This window comes from Mastigoproctus giganteus, chromosome 13 (assembly GCF_048544385.1).
Source record: "Mastigoproctus giganteus isolate SK-2022 chromosome 13, ASM4854438v1, whole genome shotgun sequence".
NCBI lineage: Eukaryota > Metazoa > Arthropoda > Arachnida > Uropygi > Thelyphonidae > Mastigoproctus > Mastigoproctus giganteus.
In genome coordinates this window covers 148,563,666-148,581,757 of record NC_143587.1, presented here as the reverse complement: position 1 = coordinate 148,581,757, position 18,092 = coordinate 148,563,666, and the positions used below count along the sequence as shown (strand labels likewise).

At 38.3% G+C, this 18,092-nt stretch overlaps 1 protein-coding gene across 1 annotated transcript in view; it reads right to left on the bottom strand.

Annotated features, from left to right (window-relative positions):
* The window catches only part of LOC150076513 (muscle calcium channel subunit alpha-1-like), a 1,171,392-nt gene that overhangs the window by 25,359 nt on the left and 1,127,941 nt on the right, over positions 1-18,092 (bottom strand). Inside the window, exon 42 of the mRNA XM_090387375.1 lies at positions 5,623-5,963. Within this exon, the coding sequence (XP_090243501.1) occupies positions 5,623-5,963 (341 nt within the window). The remainder of the gene's footprint in view (positions 1-5,622; positions 5,964-18,092) is intronic.

The following is an 18,092-nucleotide window of genomic DNA, read 5'->3' as shown; positions in this document are numbered from 1 at the left end:
CAGCTGCCCACATCAATGCCAGAGCTTGCACTTGAACATCACGCAACACAGTGGCAACCCCCAAGGCAGAATGCGCTGGTCGCAAAGGAATAGTTGTTGTAGGTGACTCTATTGTCAGGGAAACGGGGAACATATTGTGCAAAAAGGATAAATGTAACAGGCCAGGGTATGTCTGCCAGGGGCAAAGATTGATGACATTGTAGGGCAGATATCATCCTTTATGGGCACAAAGGGTGACATTGTTATACAAGTTGGCACTAATGATATTAAGAGTAGGAGTCCGGCAGAATTACTTAACAAGTACAAGACAATACTGAAAAAAAAGCCACGAGTTAGGGTTGAATTTGAAAGTGTCTGCAATTCTGCCCAGACACAATAGGAGGGAGTATATGATGAGAGCCTTGTCGATCAATTCGGCCCTAGAGAGATTGTGCAAGGCTCAAGGGGTGCAATTTTTCTCAGCCTGGTCTGTGCTTGTTACAGGAGAGACTGCTTCTACAGGGATGGGATACACTTAAATATAAAGGGTGCAAGAATATTTGCTGATGCTATTGAGGCAGTGTTAGGTGGGTCGGAAAACTGATAGCTTGAGGGGATACACGGACTAATAGATTAACAGTAGCTGCTGGCAGAGGTAAAAGTGATTCTTGCACTACTTCTATTGGAATGAGCAGGAGCCTGGAAAACAAGGTGCGGGGTGATTTCTGAGACTACTGGGAGTCATTGCGGAACATGTAAATACATGGGTTGTGTTAGGTAACTAAGAATAGAAAGAAGTGCCTGTACACCAATGCTAGGAATATAGTTAATAAATTTGATGAGCTTGAAGTGCTAGTCAAGACATCAAAGGCAGATATTGTTGGGATATCAGAGACATGGTGTCACACAGATATAAGCAGTGCAGAATTGGAATTTGGAGAGTACAATGTGTACAGAAAGGACAGACAGGACAGGAAGGGAGGAGGGGTTATGCTGTTAGTTAAGAAACACATAAAATCTAAGGAAGTGCATGCAATTGATGTGAGTGAACAATGCAATGTTGAGTCTGTTGATGTGACATAAGCAGTGGAAAAGCAAAATTGAGAGAAGGAGTGTGTTATAGACCTAATGACTCTGATGAGTATAATAAACAACTGCACAGAGAAACAGAGTGGGCCAGTAAATCAGATATTGTTATAATGGGGGATTTTAATTTCCCAGATATTGACTGGAATTTGTGGGTTAGTCACTTACACACACTATCAAGGCTTTTGTGGATTTATTGTATGATTGTTTTCTACAGCAGCATGTTCGGGAGGCACAACTAGAGGGAGTAATACTCTTGATTTGATTATCAGTAGTGATTCTTCATGCATTAAGAATCAGCAGATAAAGGAACCACCAGGTGGCAGTGATCACAGTGTGCTGAAGTGGGATTTACTAAAAGAGGAAACTACCGTCAGGGGTAAAGGGAAGGGTTTTTGCTTTCATAAAGGTGACAATGGTGGTCTGAGACAGTTTTTAAATTCTATACGGTGGGATCAATTTATAATGTTACCAACAGCAAATCCAAATGGGAAGCATTCAAAGAATTAATCTTGGAATGTACTAGGCTTTTCATACCAACTAAGAAATATTATTGAAGGTTTAGACCTAAATGGATGTCAGATGAACTAATGAGGCATGAGGCAGAGAAGAAAAATGCATGGAATACATATAAATTAACAGGCGAAACGGAAGCCTATAATAGACATAATCTGGTCTGTAACCAAGACACAAAGTAGGTTAGGCAGGGAAAGACAGATTACAAGAAATCCTCAATTACAAAAAAAAAGGATGCAAAGAAAAACAGTAAAAAGTTCTTTATTTATGTAAACTCTAGAAGGGAATGAATCAGATTGGTCCACTTGATATCGAGGGTTCAACTGTTGATGATCCTGTTCTGGTAGCTAACAAACTAAATCAGTATTTTGCACATGAGGAGTATATTATTATTAGCCATATGGTGCAAGGAAACCTGAGGCTTATGCTACACCAACCAAAAAAAAAAAAATTCTGAATTACCCTGAGAGAGAGAGAAAGAGAGAGAAAACAAGAGTCAGAAGTAGAAGGGAATCACCAAGAAAGAGAAGAATAAAATAATGATGATATCTAGCTCAGGACCCTCAGTGCCGCAAACCCATACTCACCAGATGTGAACCCCTGAGGTAATTATTCAGGGAGGGGAATGCCAGAGGTGTATTAAACACTGGCAATGAGCTGGATGATTTTGTAATAACCAATTGCAAAGTGGAGGAGAAATTGTTGAAGATAAACATAAGAAAGGCTCCTGAGGTGGATGGGATCAATCCACCCTGTGTGGATTGATCCCATCTATCCAAAGTAATTATAGACCTGTTAGTTTAACTTCTGTTCCACAGAAATTAATGGAGGCACTTGATTAAAGAAGCATTGCAGGATCATCTAGACAAGACTTCAGTTATAGCTTGGACACAGCATGGGTTTGTTAAGGGGAAGTCTTGTCTGACCAATTTGATTGGATATTATGATGTGGTCACAAAAGAACTGGATGAAAAGAATAAATTTGATATATATTTTGATCTTAGAAAGGCTTTTGATACTGCTGAACATGGAACACTGCTGCACAAATTGGAGCACTGTGGCATTGGAGGCAAATTGCTAGTATGGATAAAGGGATGGTTGAGTGGGAGAAGAGATTTGTAATCAATAGACACTGCTCATCGAGGACTAATGTTATTAGAGGAGTGCCCCAGGGTTCAGTGTTGGGTCCATTGTTGTTTTCTGTACTTATTAATGATTTTGATGATGGCATATCAGGCTTAATGTCTAAGTTTGCAGACGATACGAAGGTTGGCAGGGTTGTTAATGACACTAACGACAGTATGCTACTGCAACAGGAACTAGAAAAGTTGAACAGATGGGCTGAGTGGTGGTAACTGACATTTATCATTGACAAATGTAAAGTACTGCATATGGGAAGCAATAACCCCAGAGTAACGTATAAACTGTGTGGTAGTACACTGATGGTGGTAGAGAATGAAAAGGACCTGGGGGTAATTGTGCAGTCAGATATGAAGTTTTCTGAGCAATGCAGACAGTCTGCAAGAGTAGCTCATGGTGTCTTTTCAATGATATACAGGAACCTTTCTAGCAGGGATAAGGAGGTGATTATCCCCTTGTAGAAGGCGGTGGTCGGGCCATACCTTGAGTATTGCATACAGGTCTGGAGGCCTCATTTTAAGAAGGATGTACAGCTGCTCGAATGAGTACAAAGAAGGGCAACAAGATTAGTGAATGGAACAAAGGGTTGCTCTTACGAAGAAAGGCTTCAGTTTTGCAAATTACAATGTCTGGAGACTAGGTACCTGCGAGGTGATCTCATTGAGGTATATAAGGCCTTGAATGGTTTGAGCATGCTCAGTTCTAATGGGATTCTTTCTCTTGTGAATTATTGCCTGAGAGGGCATAAATTGAAATTGAGAAAAGACGGTTGTAGGATAGATGTGCAGAAGTTTTCCTTTAACCAGCGGGTTGTTGATTGCTGGAACAAACTTCCATCTGTCATTGTGGAAGCTGATAGCTTAAATAGATTCAAGGCAGAACTAGACAAACAATTGGAGCGAGTGGATGGGTGAAATGAGAAGGTTTTTTTTTTTTTTTTTGACTGATGTTGTATAAGCTTGCTTTCTTGCATCGTATGCCTTTACTAATGCTAACTCTTTCCTAATAATATCTAACATACAAACTACAGTTTGTTTTAAAATTCAACTATGTAATAATGATGTAGTTGCACTAAACAACATCATAGTTTGAAATTTATATAATTTGAGGCTTTTTGCCCTAAAATTTTATTAGTCTATCAGTCAGTCACAATTGGGTCATTAGCTCTTATATCTCTGGATATCCACCCACCAATGGGAATAGACTTGTCTCTAAATCATAGCCCCTGTTGGATTTCTGTTGGCATGTTCTTGTTGGTGGGTGGGTAGCCAGAGATATATATTTGAATAGTATCAATACTTATTAAAATCAGTATTGATATAAGTATTGAGTTTTTCTTTTGTCTGTTTTATTTTGCTGACATTCCTGCAGTTTTGAAGGTGTGGGATTTTCTTGTGCCATACGCACAGTAGTATTTATATCTGTTTTCTCTTCTTACAATTTTTAATTTACAATTTGTAATTTACAGAGGGAAAAAAAGTCTTTTTATTAGAGGATGCACTTTAGAATTTGTGCTTTGAGCAGAGCATTCTACTAGAGAAATAATGGATAGTATTACTAAGAGAGTAGATCTCTGATACATTAAAGGTTTTATGTACATGCCAAATCTTATACTGCAAAAGAAGGGACAAGCTTTTGGAGGATCACCCCCCCCCTTGGTAATGAAATAGTGAGGCCTCATCTGGTAGACAGTTTCAAGAAATATATTCACTGATTTCTATCCCTTACTACTACTACCAGATGAGTTTCCGGTTAGAACTTCCAGAGTATTAAAACTAACAAGCAAATTAGGAACTCCCAAAGAGTTGAGTGGAAATTTATGAGTTTGGTCCAGGAAGGTAGGAAAATGGATATGAAGAAGCAGCCATCTCCTAATATAATTCATACAGTGGACACCGATTCGTATTGAACTATCAGAGGGTACAGAGAGGTTTATCTGAAATGCAGAAGAGAGAAACACCTGGGTGTGTACTCAGGGTACCCAAAATGTGCTATAGTTGTAAGGAGATTGGACACATATTGAACTCTTGAATTAAAGCTTGTGGCAAATGTGGATAAACTACACCATAAGACAAATCTCTTCCTGTCTTGAACATAGACAGACTCAATGAAAGATAAATCAGTACTCTTGGGGGGGGGGCACAAGCAGAAACTTACTCCTAAAAAGTCCATTTCAGTGGCATTTTAGGAGTAAGTTTCTGGAGATTTGGTATAGACAGGGCACAGGGTGTAGGCATTATCACAATGAATATTATGTTTGCAGCCACATATCACACCTCATTCATGCAGGAATTATTATCAATACATCTATAGTTAGTTGAAGCATTTGTAATAATTCTTAAATTTACACTCATGTCACTACCTAATTTAAAATTTAGAAAATTGTATCATTGTTTCACTTTACTTAAAGTGAAAATGACAAATATGCTGAAAGTGGAATTTAAAAAATATATATGTTTAGTTAATATTTAACTAATATTTCAGAAACAGTTATGTGGGCTAAATTTTTTCCTGTTAATAAAAGATCTTGAAAATATTTTTGTTAAATCCTAATTGAAGTGATTCTTTAAATGAATTATGGAAATGGATTTCAAGGACAAAATGAAAACTATTACTTTCAAAATGCTGCAGCTGCTTTTACCTTTAATGAACAGAAAACATAGTAAGTGCACAGAATAAGAATATTTTTTCCTTCATTAACATTCTGCTAATTATGATACATACTATGTAATAAAGAAAATAAACCTCACTAAATAATAGAAAAATGTTATTAACAGAATTTAAAAATATTTTCTTGTTATCTTATTTATATATATTCATATTTTATGCTTATCTCTTCTTGCCAAAGAGGAGACAGACAGAATATATATTTACATTATGCACACATGCATATATACTTGCCATGGTAGGAAGCCCTGTGAGATGGGATGTATCCAGTTCCTTCACTGAGAGCTTTTCTGGGGTAAGTTTTGTAATTTTCGTTCTCTGGTGAAACACCAGCAACAGCCATAGCAGGTAAGTGTGCCAGACGGAGAGAGGCAGCAATATGTGATAAAGTTTCTTCAGAGGAATGGACTGAAGTACTATCTAACGTCCTTTGTCTTAAAATTGGTAAGTCATGACTATCCTGTTTTCCTAGACATGGCAAACGAAATGTACTAATTGGAACTTTGCTAATAAATTTGCGAGGTGGAGGTGTGGGAGGCTTTAGCTCTGTTTGTTCTTCAGAATCCATAGATATACTTAAAAAAGAAAAAATGATACAAGAGTAATGTGTTTAGAGTTCAAAGATTTTAACAGCATACACAAATGAATTTAAAGTATATTAAAAGTAATGATTTTTCTACTCTTTAATTGTATACGAAGTGTATTTTTAACTTATAAATTAAGTGTTCCTAAATCAAAATTTAAAATGACCCACAATATTAAAAATAACCAATTTATTTTGTGAAAAATAACAATACTGCCTTACAAGAATAAACATTATACCATGGGATCTACGGTGTTAACATGCAATTTTTGATGGAACAACTCACAGCTATTACAAAAGTGATCAAGAGAATGTTATAAGTTCTAATATAATACTTATTCTTGCATCATATCATCATTAATTCTTCACTATAAAAATTAGTTAATTTTAATATCAAGGTTTTCTATTATTTTAACTGGCTTTCTTTGTGGATCTAACCTGTGAAGAAACCCAATCACATTTAAGAACATAATTAAATGTAAATCAAATATCAATTTGAGAAATTATGAGCAATGTAAGCAATGTAATTATGAGCAATGTAAGGTGATGAGAGCCTTGTCGATCAATTCGGCCCTGGAGGGATTGTGCAAGGCTCAAGGGGTAGAATTTTTTTCAGCCTGGACTGTACTTGTTAACAGGAGAGATTGCTTCTACAGGGATGGGATACACTTAAATAGAAAGGGTGCAAGAATTTTTGCTGATGCTGTCGAGGCAGTGTTAGGTGGGTCGGAAAACTGCTAGTTGGGGGGGGATACAAGGACTAATAGATTAACAGTAGCCAGTGGCAGAGGTGGAAGTGATTCTTGCACTGCTTCTATTGAAATGAGCAGAAGTCTAAAAAACAAGATGCAGGATATTTCAGAGAATGCTGGTAGTCATTGCGGTACAAGTAAACGCATGGGTTGTGTTAGGGTAGCTAAGAATAGAAACAGGTGCATGTATACCTGCGTGTACACCAATGCTAGGAGTTTGGTAAATAAATTTGATGAATTTGAGGTATTGCTCAAAACATCAAAGGCAGATATTGTTGGGATATCAGAGACGTGGTGTCACACAGATATAAGTAATGCGGAACTGGAATTTGGGGAATACAATGTGTATAGAAAGGATAGACAGGTCAGGAGGGGAGGAGGGGTTATGCTATTAATTAAGAAACACAAAGTCCAAGGAAGTGAAGCCAGTCGACATCGATGGACAAGGCAGTGTCGAGTCAGTTTGGTGTGACATAAGCATAGGGAAATCAAAATTGAGAGTAGGAGTGTGCTATAGGCCTAATGACTCTGATGAGTATAATAAGATATTGTACAGGGAAATAGAGTGGGCCAGTAAATCAGAGAGTCTTATAATGGGGGACTTTAATTTCCCAGATATTGACTGGAATTTGTGGGTTGGTCACTCGCACACTAGCAAGGCTTTTGTGGATTTATTGGATGATTGTTTTCTACATCAGCATGTTCGTGAGGCAACAAGAGGGAGCAATACTCTTGATCTGATTATCAGTAGTGATTCTTCATGCATTAAGAACCTGCAGATAAATGAACCACTAGGTGGCAGTGATCACAGTGTGTTGAAGTGGGATTTACTCAAGGAGGTAACTACCATCAGAGGTAAAGGGAAGGGTTTTTGTTTTCGTAAAGGCGACTATGATGGTCTGAGACAGTATTTAAATTCTATACAGTGGGACCAACTGATGATGTTACCAACAGCAAACTCAAAATGGGAAGCATTCAAGGAACTAATCTTGGAGGCTACCAGGCTTTACATACCAACTAAGAAATATTGTTCAAGGTTTAGGCCTAAATGGTTGTCAGATGAACTAATGAGACATGTGGCAGAGAAGAAAAATGCATGGGATACATACAAATTAATGGGTGACATGGAAGCCTATGATAGATATAAGTTGGTCTGTAACCAAGTCACAAAGGAGATTAGGCAGGCAAAGGCAGACTATGAAAAATCCTTGGCAAAGGATGCAAAGAAAAACAGAAAAGAGTTCTTTACATACTTGAACTCGAAAAGGAAAGGGATGAATCAGATTGGTCCACTGGATATTGATGGTTCAACAGTTGAGGATCCTGCTCAGGTGGCTAACAATCTAAACGAGTATTTTGCATCTACATTCACGCATGAGGAGTTATTCAGGAAGGAGAATGATGTAGGTAAAGTAAACATTGGCAGTGAGCTGGATGATTTTGTAATAACTGAGAGGAAAGTGGAGGAGAGATTGTTGAGGATAAACATAAGAAAGGCACCTGGGGTGGATGGGATCTATCCAGTTATATTAAAGGAGGCAGCAAAGGAAGTATGCAAACCCCTAGCCATAATTATGAGAGCTTCTTTGGACTCAGGGGAGGTACCCATAGACTGGAGATGTGCAAATGTAACCCCAATTCACAAAGGAGGATCAAAGGCTGACACAAGTAATTATAGACCTGTTAGTTTAACTTCTGTTCCAGGTAAATTAATGGAGGCACTGGTTAAAGAAGCACTGCAGGATCATCTAGACAAGAATTCAGTTATAGCTCAGACGCAGCATGGTTTTGTTAAGGGCAGGTCTTGCCTGACCAATTTGATTGGATACTATGATGTAGTCACAAAAGAACTGGATGCAGGGAATAACTTTGATATTATATATTTGGATCTTAGAAAGGCTTTTGATACTGTTGCACATGGAAGACTGCTGCATAAATTGGAGCAGTGTGGCATTGGAGGCAAATTGCTGCTATGGATAAGGGGATGATTGAGTGGCAGAAGACAGAGAGTGGTAATCAATGGACACTGCTCAACGTGGACTAATGTTATTAGTGGAGTTCCTCAAGGTTCAGTGTTGGGTCCGTTGTTGTTTTCGGTGTTTATGAATGATATTGATGATGGGATATCAAGTTTAATGTCCAAGTTTGCAGATGATACAAAGGTTGGCAGGGTCGTTAAGGACAATACTGACGCTATGCTGCTGCAACAGGATCTGGAAAGGTTGAACAGATGGGCTGAGAGGTGGCAAATGAGGTTTAACATCGACAAATGTAAAGTCCTGCATATGGGAAACAGTAACCCCAGAGCAATGTATCAACTCTGCGGTACTACACTGACAGTGGTGGAGAATGAAAAGGACCTGGGGGTAATTGTGCAGGCAGATATGAAGTTCTCTGAGCAGTGCAGACGAGCTGCAAGAGTAGCTCATGGTGTCTTGTCAATGATATACAGGAATTTTTCTAGCAGGGATAAGGAGGTGATTATTCCCTTGTATAAGGCAATGGTAAGGCCACATCTTGAGTACTGTATACAGGTCTGGAGGCCTCATTTCAAGAAGGATGTAGAGCTGCTGGAATGGGTACAGAGAAGGGCAACAAGATTAGTAAATGGAACAAAGGGTTGCTCTTACGAAGAAAGGCTTAAGTTTTGCAAATTACAGAGTTTGGAGACTAGGCACCGGCGAGGTGATCTGATAGAGGTGTATAAGGCTTTGAATGGTTTGAGCATGCTCAATGCCAATGGGATTCTTCATCTTTCTCAGAATAATCACCTCAGAGGGCATAAATTCAAATTGAGGAAGGACGGATGTCGGATAGATGTGCGGAAATTTGCCTTTGGCCAGCGGGTGGTTGGTTGGTGGAACCGACTTCCATCACTTGTTGTTGAAGTTGATAGCCTAAACAAATTTAAAGCTCAACTGGACAGGTATTTCGAACGAACGGAGGGGTGAAATGGGAGTGGGTTTTTTTTTTTTTTTTGGCTGATGCTGAATAAGCTTGCTTTCTTGCATCATATGCCTCTGCTAATGCTAATCTAAAATGCTAATGCTAAATGAACAACTTTATCAAAAACATTCTTTGATGAGGAGTGATTTGCTTCAATTATAAAAAAAAAAATCATATAAACTATTCAAAGTGTTGCTAATGCATAGTTCAAATTCATAGAGATGCAAAACACTTCTGTTTAATGATGAAAAGACGTTACAATAATTCCTAACCTTAAGAGACTCAATTTAAAAACACAGTAATCCACAAGACTAAAATAATTTGGAAGGGAAGGGGGGGTTAATAAATGAAAACAATTAATAAGTGCTTTCTAATTTCCTAAGTATTGCATACCTTCACTGAATTGTTCATTTCTCTGATGCTATTAACATGCTACCTGAATTAAAATGCATGCATTTTGCATTTTAATTCTAGGTGGCAAGTTGCATTAAAATTTTGCATTAAAATGCATACTATGAAAGTAGTTTGCCTAAAATAAGGCATAACACGATACTTCACTTATTGAAAGACCAATAAAAATGTTACTTTTTTTAGAAAAATTTATTGGCTTTTACTGTATCTGTTTTTGTTTAATTATTTCAAACTTCTTACTACAGCTCATATATTACTCAGAGCAGCATTTCTTAAATTGAGATTTGTGCAGAATGTCTTGTCTTGGGTGAGTTAACTTCCTAAAGAATTTCCCAAAGTATATTTCATAGGTCACAAAATCGTTCTTGAATTTGTTTAATTCAAGAATTTCTCATAACACTACCAATAATGGTAGTGTTATGAGACATTCTTGAGATGCAAACCACTTTAATGTTCTACAGCAGCTAACAAGAAAGGTCTGTGAAGTTTTGGAACTTTTCATACACCCATATATATACACAGGGTGTCTCAAAAATATTGGTACAAACGTTTAGGGGAGGTAGGTAACATCTAAAGGAATGTGAATCGTATAGGAACCCATAACCGGAAACGTCACAGGAAAGTAGTAGCAGAGGCACAAGAAGCAGAAATGACACGAGACAGTAATTAGTGGCAAACATTTATTTGATAAAATAATAGTAACAATGGAGTATGAGATGGATGCATTTCATGATGTTACAACAGATGCTCGAAGGTTCCACCATGAGGCGCAATGCATGCGTGACACCAACGCAGCATGGATTGGCGGACATGGTCGAACACACCTGGAGTTTCTTTGACAGTATAGCAGCAGTGCAGACGAGTCTCGCCACGAGATCCATTTCCGTCTCCACAGGCGATTCATGCACGATAGATTTGAGGCCCCCCCCACAGAAAGAAATCACGGCTCGATAAATCAGGTGAGCGTGGGGGCCAGGCAACGGCCAATCCATCGAAGCCCAAAACGGCTGTTCAAATGGTCATGAACACACCTTCCATAATGGGCAGGCGCCCGTCATGTTGAAACCAAATGTTGCATCTCACATTTGCTGGAGCATCGTCAAGTAACCCTGGTAGAACTTGTTCAAGAAAGATTTGATATTTAGCGGAGTTCATGTGGGATGGTAACAGGTATGGGCCGACTAAGCAGTCACCGACCATACCTGCCCACAATCACCGCATGGGGATGCACACCGTGTGGGTTGTCGTGAGCCCACACATGAGCATTGTGCTGATTGAATAAACCTTCCCGAGTGAAATAAGCCTCATCCGTGAACAAAACATATGATAGAAAATTCAAGTCTTGAACAATTTCTTGGAGAAACCACTATGCAAAAGCCACACATCTTGGGGGAGCTATAACTGAACCCTTTGGAGATGAAACCAGTGTAAGGAATCATCATGCCAGACATGCTGTACACTGCAATGAGACACTCCTAAGGCAGAGGCAATGGCACATGTGCTGCTAGTAGGATTATTCTGGACGGCATTCAACACACTTTCTTCCATAGCAGGAGTTCGCGTCGAATGTGGTCTGCCCGCACTACTCCTGTTACCTCTAAATGACCCATAATCGCACAAATTTTGATGCACACGCACAAACAAACAAACAAACAAACGGTGGTCCAGTACATGTCTGTCTGGGAAGCGTTCTCCATAAATTCGTTGAGCGGCTCGTCCATTGCCCTCTGCTAATCCATACACTAGGTGCATGTCTGCCAGCTCACAGTTCGTATATCGATGCATGCAATCCAAAGATTCCTTTGGATTGCAAAAGTGCCTAGGTATTGCCAATATATAAAGGCGACTACTGCTTGAATGAGTAAACCAGAAATTTTCCCTCTCGCGAACTGATGAATGGCGCCGTCTACCGACTTACCGTGACATTTCCCGTTATGGGTTCCTATGCGATTCACATTCCTTTAGATGTTACCTACCTCCCCTAAATGTTTGTACCAACATTTTTGAAACACCCTGTATATATATATATATAAGATATGTGCAGGTCAGTTAAATTTACAAGACCTGGACAAGTGTATGGTGCCAATTTTGTAGATGTCAGTTGCAGTTTTACATAAAACAAATAATCATGGTCAGTTAAATCATAAAAAGAGTGAAGCAGCAACTGCATAAAGGTGCATCCTACTGAAAAGGAACTAGCAGCATAAAACTACATTACCTGGGGGGGAGGAAAATAACTATTTTCCCAATAAGTAATTAGGATTTAGAATTTACAAATGCAAGACTCAAAGTTGGCCAAAAAAAAAAATAGTGTCTACTGTATTACAAAGTGATGTCAAATGTCATGAAACCTGCCAACATTAAGAAAAAATATATATAAACAAATAAAAAAATGAGGAATTTCTTAAAGGTAAAGAGCAAGAGCTTCAGACAAGGAAACAATGAATACAGAAAAAATGATTGGCTGCAAAATTGAATGTCAAGGATTCAACTTTCCAGCAACATGAATCAAGAATTTATAAACTTGGGACAGGTAGAAAGCATCAGCATTCAAACATTAATTTGGATAATTAAGTACTGATATTATTATTATTATTATTATTAGCCATATGGCGCAAGGAATCCTGAGGCTTATGCTGCACCAGCCAAAAAAATTTAAACACCCTGAGAGAGAGAGAGAAGTAGGGGGGCAATCACTAAAAACAGAAGAATGATGATATCCAGCTCAGGACCATGGGTGTACCAAGCCCATACTCACCAGATGTGAGCCCTTTGGGATAATATTGTATCATCCAGAATAAAATGATTAAAACCTTTCCTGTACTTTAATATATATATTTTTTTATTTAAAGTTTAAATTTTTAAAACTCAAGCAATTTGTTTAAAATGTTTAACATTGTAAATTTCAAAGTTTAAATTTTAATGAATACTGATATGCTTGTGAGTATCTAAATCTATAATGCAAAAGTATTAAAATGGCAAAATGATGCAAAGAATCAAAGCTTATGCAACATCTGTTGTAAAAAAAAAAGGTTTGTTGCTGTAATTTTATATTTTATCTATTCTACTAAATACATAATCCTGCATAATACAGGATTATGCAGAAAGAAGTAAAGTTTCAAGGAACTGTTAAATTTTTTTTTTTTTCATAATATGAAAAGTGGCATTTAGTATCGTGCCCAGATGGATAGAAAATCACTGAACATTTATTGTGGACTCTACAGGCCCTACATGTGATCCCAAAGAGTCACACAGCAGATGTCAACTTAGTCCTTTTCTTCCCCCCAGACTCTCTAGTATACATGGATCACTAACAAAATCAGTTACAATGATCCTGTGTTTTAGTTTTAGCAATGTCTGTTGGAAATGGTGGCACAAAAGTGGCAACTTTTTCAGAAACCCCAAAAAAAGAAGTCACAGGTTTTAGATCTGGAAACCTGAGAGGCTAGAAGTACCACATGCCACCTTTTTATCTTTTTTATATTACTAACATAGTATGTTTCTGAGACAGTCTCACACATTCACATTAAAATCAGAGAAAAATCAGAAAAAGTTGTATTGCATGCGCAGGATTTTTACCATTCCTAGAGTTAAATAAGCCTGCAAATAAAGTTGAAAGTGTACCTGTTTATTGTCAAAAGTTTATTATTAAGAAAGTAAATTTTGCTGCCCTTGAGGCTTTCAGCCTGTATCTTGCAATACTGCAGAAAAAGACAGCATGGGAAAGTTACAAGCTGATCTATAAATAATATGAGAACGCACTGGCTATGACAGCAAAGAATTTGTATGTGAATACAAAGAAGAAGCAAACAAATCAGATTGAACCCTTTTGTATGGGGTGTGGGAAAGTTTTAGATAACCAAGCTGATGTTGCTGATGAATTGAAGAGGTGTTTTGAATTGGTCTTTGAGAAAACACCCTTCATGGTGAGGAGAGGCTATGTGAGGGAGGTGACCAGAGAGTGTATTGAACCATTGGGATTAATTATTATAGAATCAAGAGAGATTCCTTTGGATTGCAAAAGTGCCAAGGTATTGCCAATATATAAAGGCAGTTCTAAGAGTGAAGTTAATAACTACAGACTGGTTAGTCTCACTTCAGTGGTATGGAAAATCTTAGAAGCAATGATTAAGAGTGCAATCCACGGATATTAGATTGGCATTCTGAATGACATGCAACATGCTGTGTGTCCTTCAGAATGTCATTTGTTTTCTATTAGATTTGTTTTTTAATCATATTTACTTAACCTGGTAAGCTATTTTGACACAGTTACTTATGAGTTGGCTGTAGAGAATAATTTTGACAGTTTATTTGGATTTTAGCAAGGCATTTGACTCAGTCCATTACTGTATAAGCTGGAACATGTTAGGATTACTGGAAAGATTCTAACATGGATAGAAAGGTGGCTGAGGGCAGAAGGCACAGGGTTATCACGTATTTAATGGATATTCTTCAGATTGGTGTAACATCAGAAGTGGAGTAACCCGAGGATTGGTGCTAGGCCCACCATTGTTTCTGATTTTCATAGACATTGGAATAGGGATAAACGGCACAATGTCAAAATTTGCAGATGATGTAAAGTTTGGGATGGTTGTTAATGATCAGCAGCAAGTAGCGCTCCTTCAGGTTGCCACGTTTTAGACCATTCTAGAATGGTAAAAAATGTGCCAGCTATATTTTAATGCAGCAAAATGCAAGGTCTTATACTTGGGGAATAACAACCCCAAAATAACTGACAAATTGGTGTGGTTGAATTAAAAATAGTTGAGGGAGAAACGATTCTGGGAATTATGATATGGGCAGATATTAAGTTTTTTGAGCAGTGTAAACTGGCAGCCAAGAAAGCCCATGGCGTTGTACTGATGATTTATCAAACAATATCCTGTAGAGATAGGGAGGTTGTAATCTCACTGTATAAGGCAATTGTAAGACAGCATGTGAAATATTGTGTCCATGTATGGAGACCTCATCTGAAAAAAAGACAGTTTTTTGAAAGGGTCAAAAGACAGGCAACTCATATGATGAGGTCAGAAAAAGGTCGACCACACAAGGAAAGACCTTGATTACACAGGGTTTCAGATTTTGGCAACCAAGCTCCTTACAGGAGATTTGACCGAAGACTCTGTTGTTGATGTTGTGATGAAATTTAAGGACACATAGGCTGCTAGGGCCATATTGTGTCTTTCTAATGGTTAATAGGAAATACTAACTTTATTGTAATACCTGTTATATTTTATGGTATATTCCTATGTTATTTAGGAAGGCTAACAGTTCTGTTTTATTAGGGTCATCTACAAGAATATGCATTAATGTTTGTGAAGGTTGTGCATTAGCACATGATTTAAAGTTGTTTGAGCAAATATTGAGAATGTGAGGAAAGCCCACTAATAAATGACGAATAGTCAGTTGCACATGACATGATGTGCATCAAGGAGTGCTGTCATTCATTAATAGATAGAGGTGTATGAAGTGAGTATGCCCAATTCTTAGCCTTCCTAGAATTATTTCTTCTTGTCTGCTTTTCGGAAAGCTGGAGAGCCACAGCTTTGGATCTGGTTTAATTCGGTAAAGTTTGTTCCCTGGATAACCTCTTCAGATTATTGACCAGCTATTGTAACATGCTTTACAGATGATTGGTTTGAAATCAGTAAATGGAACTTGAGAAGTCTTTAAAATAGAAGTATCCGATTGTTTGGTGGCAAGATCTGCTTTTTCATTTCCAGCTATCCCAGAGTGATCCGGGATCCAGCAGAATGTCACAGTTTGGTTTGACTGATTACATGCAAGTAATTTAGAATGTATTTCTCTTATTTTACTGCTTATTTTACTCCTATTACTGCTAATGGCAGAGATAGCACTGAGCGAGTCAGTGTATATTAAAGCAGACGGAATTAGAAGTTCAATAATGTGATCTAGAGCTAAGTTTATAGCATAAAGCTCAGCAGTGAAGATGCTGCATTCTACTGGTAATGAGACAGAAGTGGTGAAGGATGGGAAGATTGCTGCAGAACCTACTTGGGTCTCAGTTTTTGATCCATCTGTATAGATTTCACATGCCTTTGAATTAGAAAGAGAGTAAGTTGCATATAACTGTGCAATATTGGAAGGAGACAGGGCGTTCTTTCCCCACTGTTGAAAATAGTCATCATATATTGCACAGATATTTGTGCAGGGTGGATCTGGTGGTGTCATGTCCTGAAATATATTACCGATTTCTATATTCGATGATTGAGCCAGTTCCTTAAATCTAAGGGGAGCAGGTCGGTTTTCATTAGGTTTACCATTGTAAAATGACTCACATTTGGTATTGTACAGACATCTCCAACAAGGGTGAGAGGGAAGACTGCAGGTTTTTAAGGGAGGTTCACCGGCTTCGATGTAAAGACTCTGAACTGGGGAGATTCTGAAGGCCCCTAGAGTGACTCTCAGAGGACTGTGCTGGATGGTGTTTAATCGTTCTAAAGTACTTTTTCTCACAGAATCATACACTGGAGAATACATAGTCCAAGCGAGACCTGATGAGAGCTCCATAAAGATGGATGAGGGTACGTCGATCAGCACTCCCATGACACGGATGACACACTGGAGGATGTTTAATTTTTCCAAGCAGATGGTTCAAAGACAGGCCACATATAAGGCTCTGAAAAGTTAGTAAAATGAAAGAATGTGTAATTTTCATTGTTATAAAGAATTCCACAACAGGTGGCCAAAAATTCAAATTACAGGGAAAGAGGTTTAGACTAGATTGTAGGCAGTTTTTTTTTTGACTAACAAGTCATTTATTACTGAAACAAGTTGTCTCGGAAAATAGTTTAGACTGACAATTTGTAGAAATTTAAAGGACAACTGGATAGCAGCAACTTATGTGAGGAGGGAAGTGCATAATTTGTATTTTCTTATCTACTTTTTCTCTTTCTTTTCTTTCTTTCTTTTTCTTTTTTTGGATGGTGCAGAAGAGCCTGTAGCTTCCTTGCACTACTTGGCTAATATTAATACTATAATCACTGCTCATTTGAACAGTTCTCTGCTCCCACTGCAAATGGTGCCTCCGTAGCCAGGTGGGAAGGACAGCAGTGCGTAGCACATGCTTCTTGAATAGACCGGGGTTTGAGCCTGTCACTACCAAATACGGAGGATGCGGAAAGGTCAGGGAATGACCACCGCATTTCCCGGAGCAATATGGCCTTAGTTGCTAATGCTTCTAAAAACCAAATAACAAACAACAAAGCACTGCAAATGGTAAGCTGTCATAAGTAAATGTTGCAGATAATATGCTAGAATGTTGTTTAAGGCATATCCAACTCGTGGCTATTTGTAGTTGACTTTAGTGGGCTTTGCTGAAAGACTTCTCTTATATATGTTCTACTGTTTCATCATGTGAGGGTGACCACTGCAGATAAAACCTTACTTTAAAGATGCTTATTAAAGATACCCATCCATTCACTCCAAATGCCTGTCCAGCTCAGCCTTAAATTTATTTTAGCTATTAACTTCCACAACAAGAAATGGAAGTCTGTTCCAGCAATCAACTACCCACTGGCTAAAGGCAAATTTCCACACATCTATTCTACAACTGTCTTTCCTCAATCTGATCTATGTTCCCTCAGGTCCCCTCTGCTCAACCTGTTGAAGGCCTTATACACTTTAATCAGATCATCGCACATGTGCCTAGTCTTCAGGCACTGCAATTTGCAGAACTTTAAGTCTTTCTTGGTAAAAGCACCACTTTGTTCCTCTCACCAATCTTGTTGCCCTTCTTTGTACTCATTCTAGCAACTCTACATCCTTCTTAAAATGAGGCCTCCAGACCTGTACACAGTACTCAAGGTGTGGCTTGACCACTGCCTTGTACAATGGGATAATCACCTTCTTGTCCCTGCTAGCAAAATTCCTATATATCATTGACAAGACTCTGTGACCTGTTCTGGCACCCATTTGCACTGCTCAGCAAACTTCATATCTGACTGCACAATTAACTCCAGGTCTTTTTCACTTTCCCCTTTCCTGAGTAT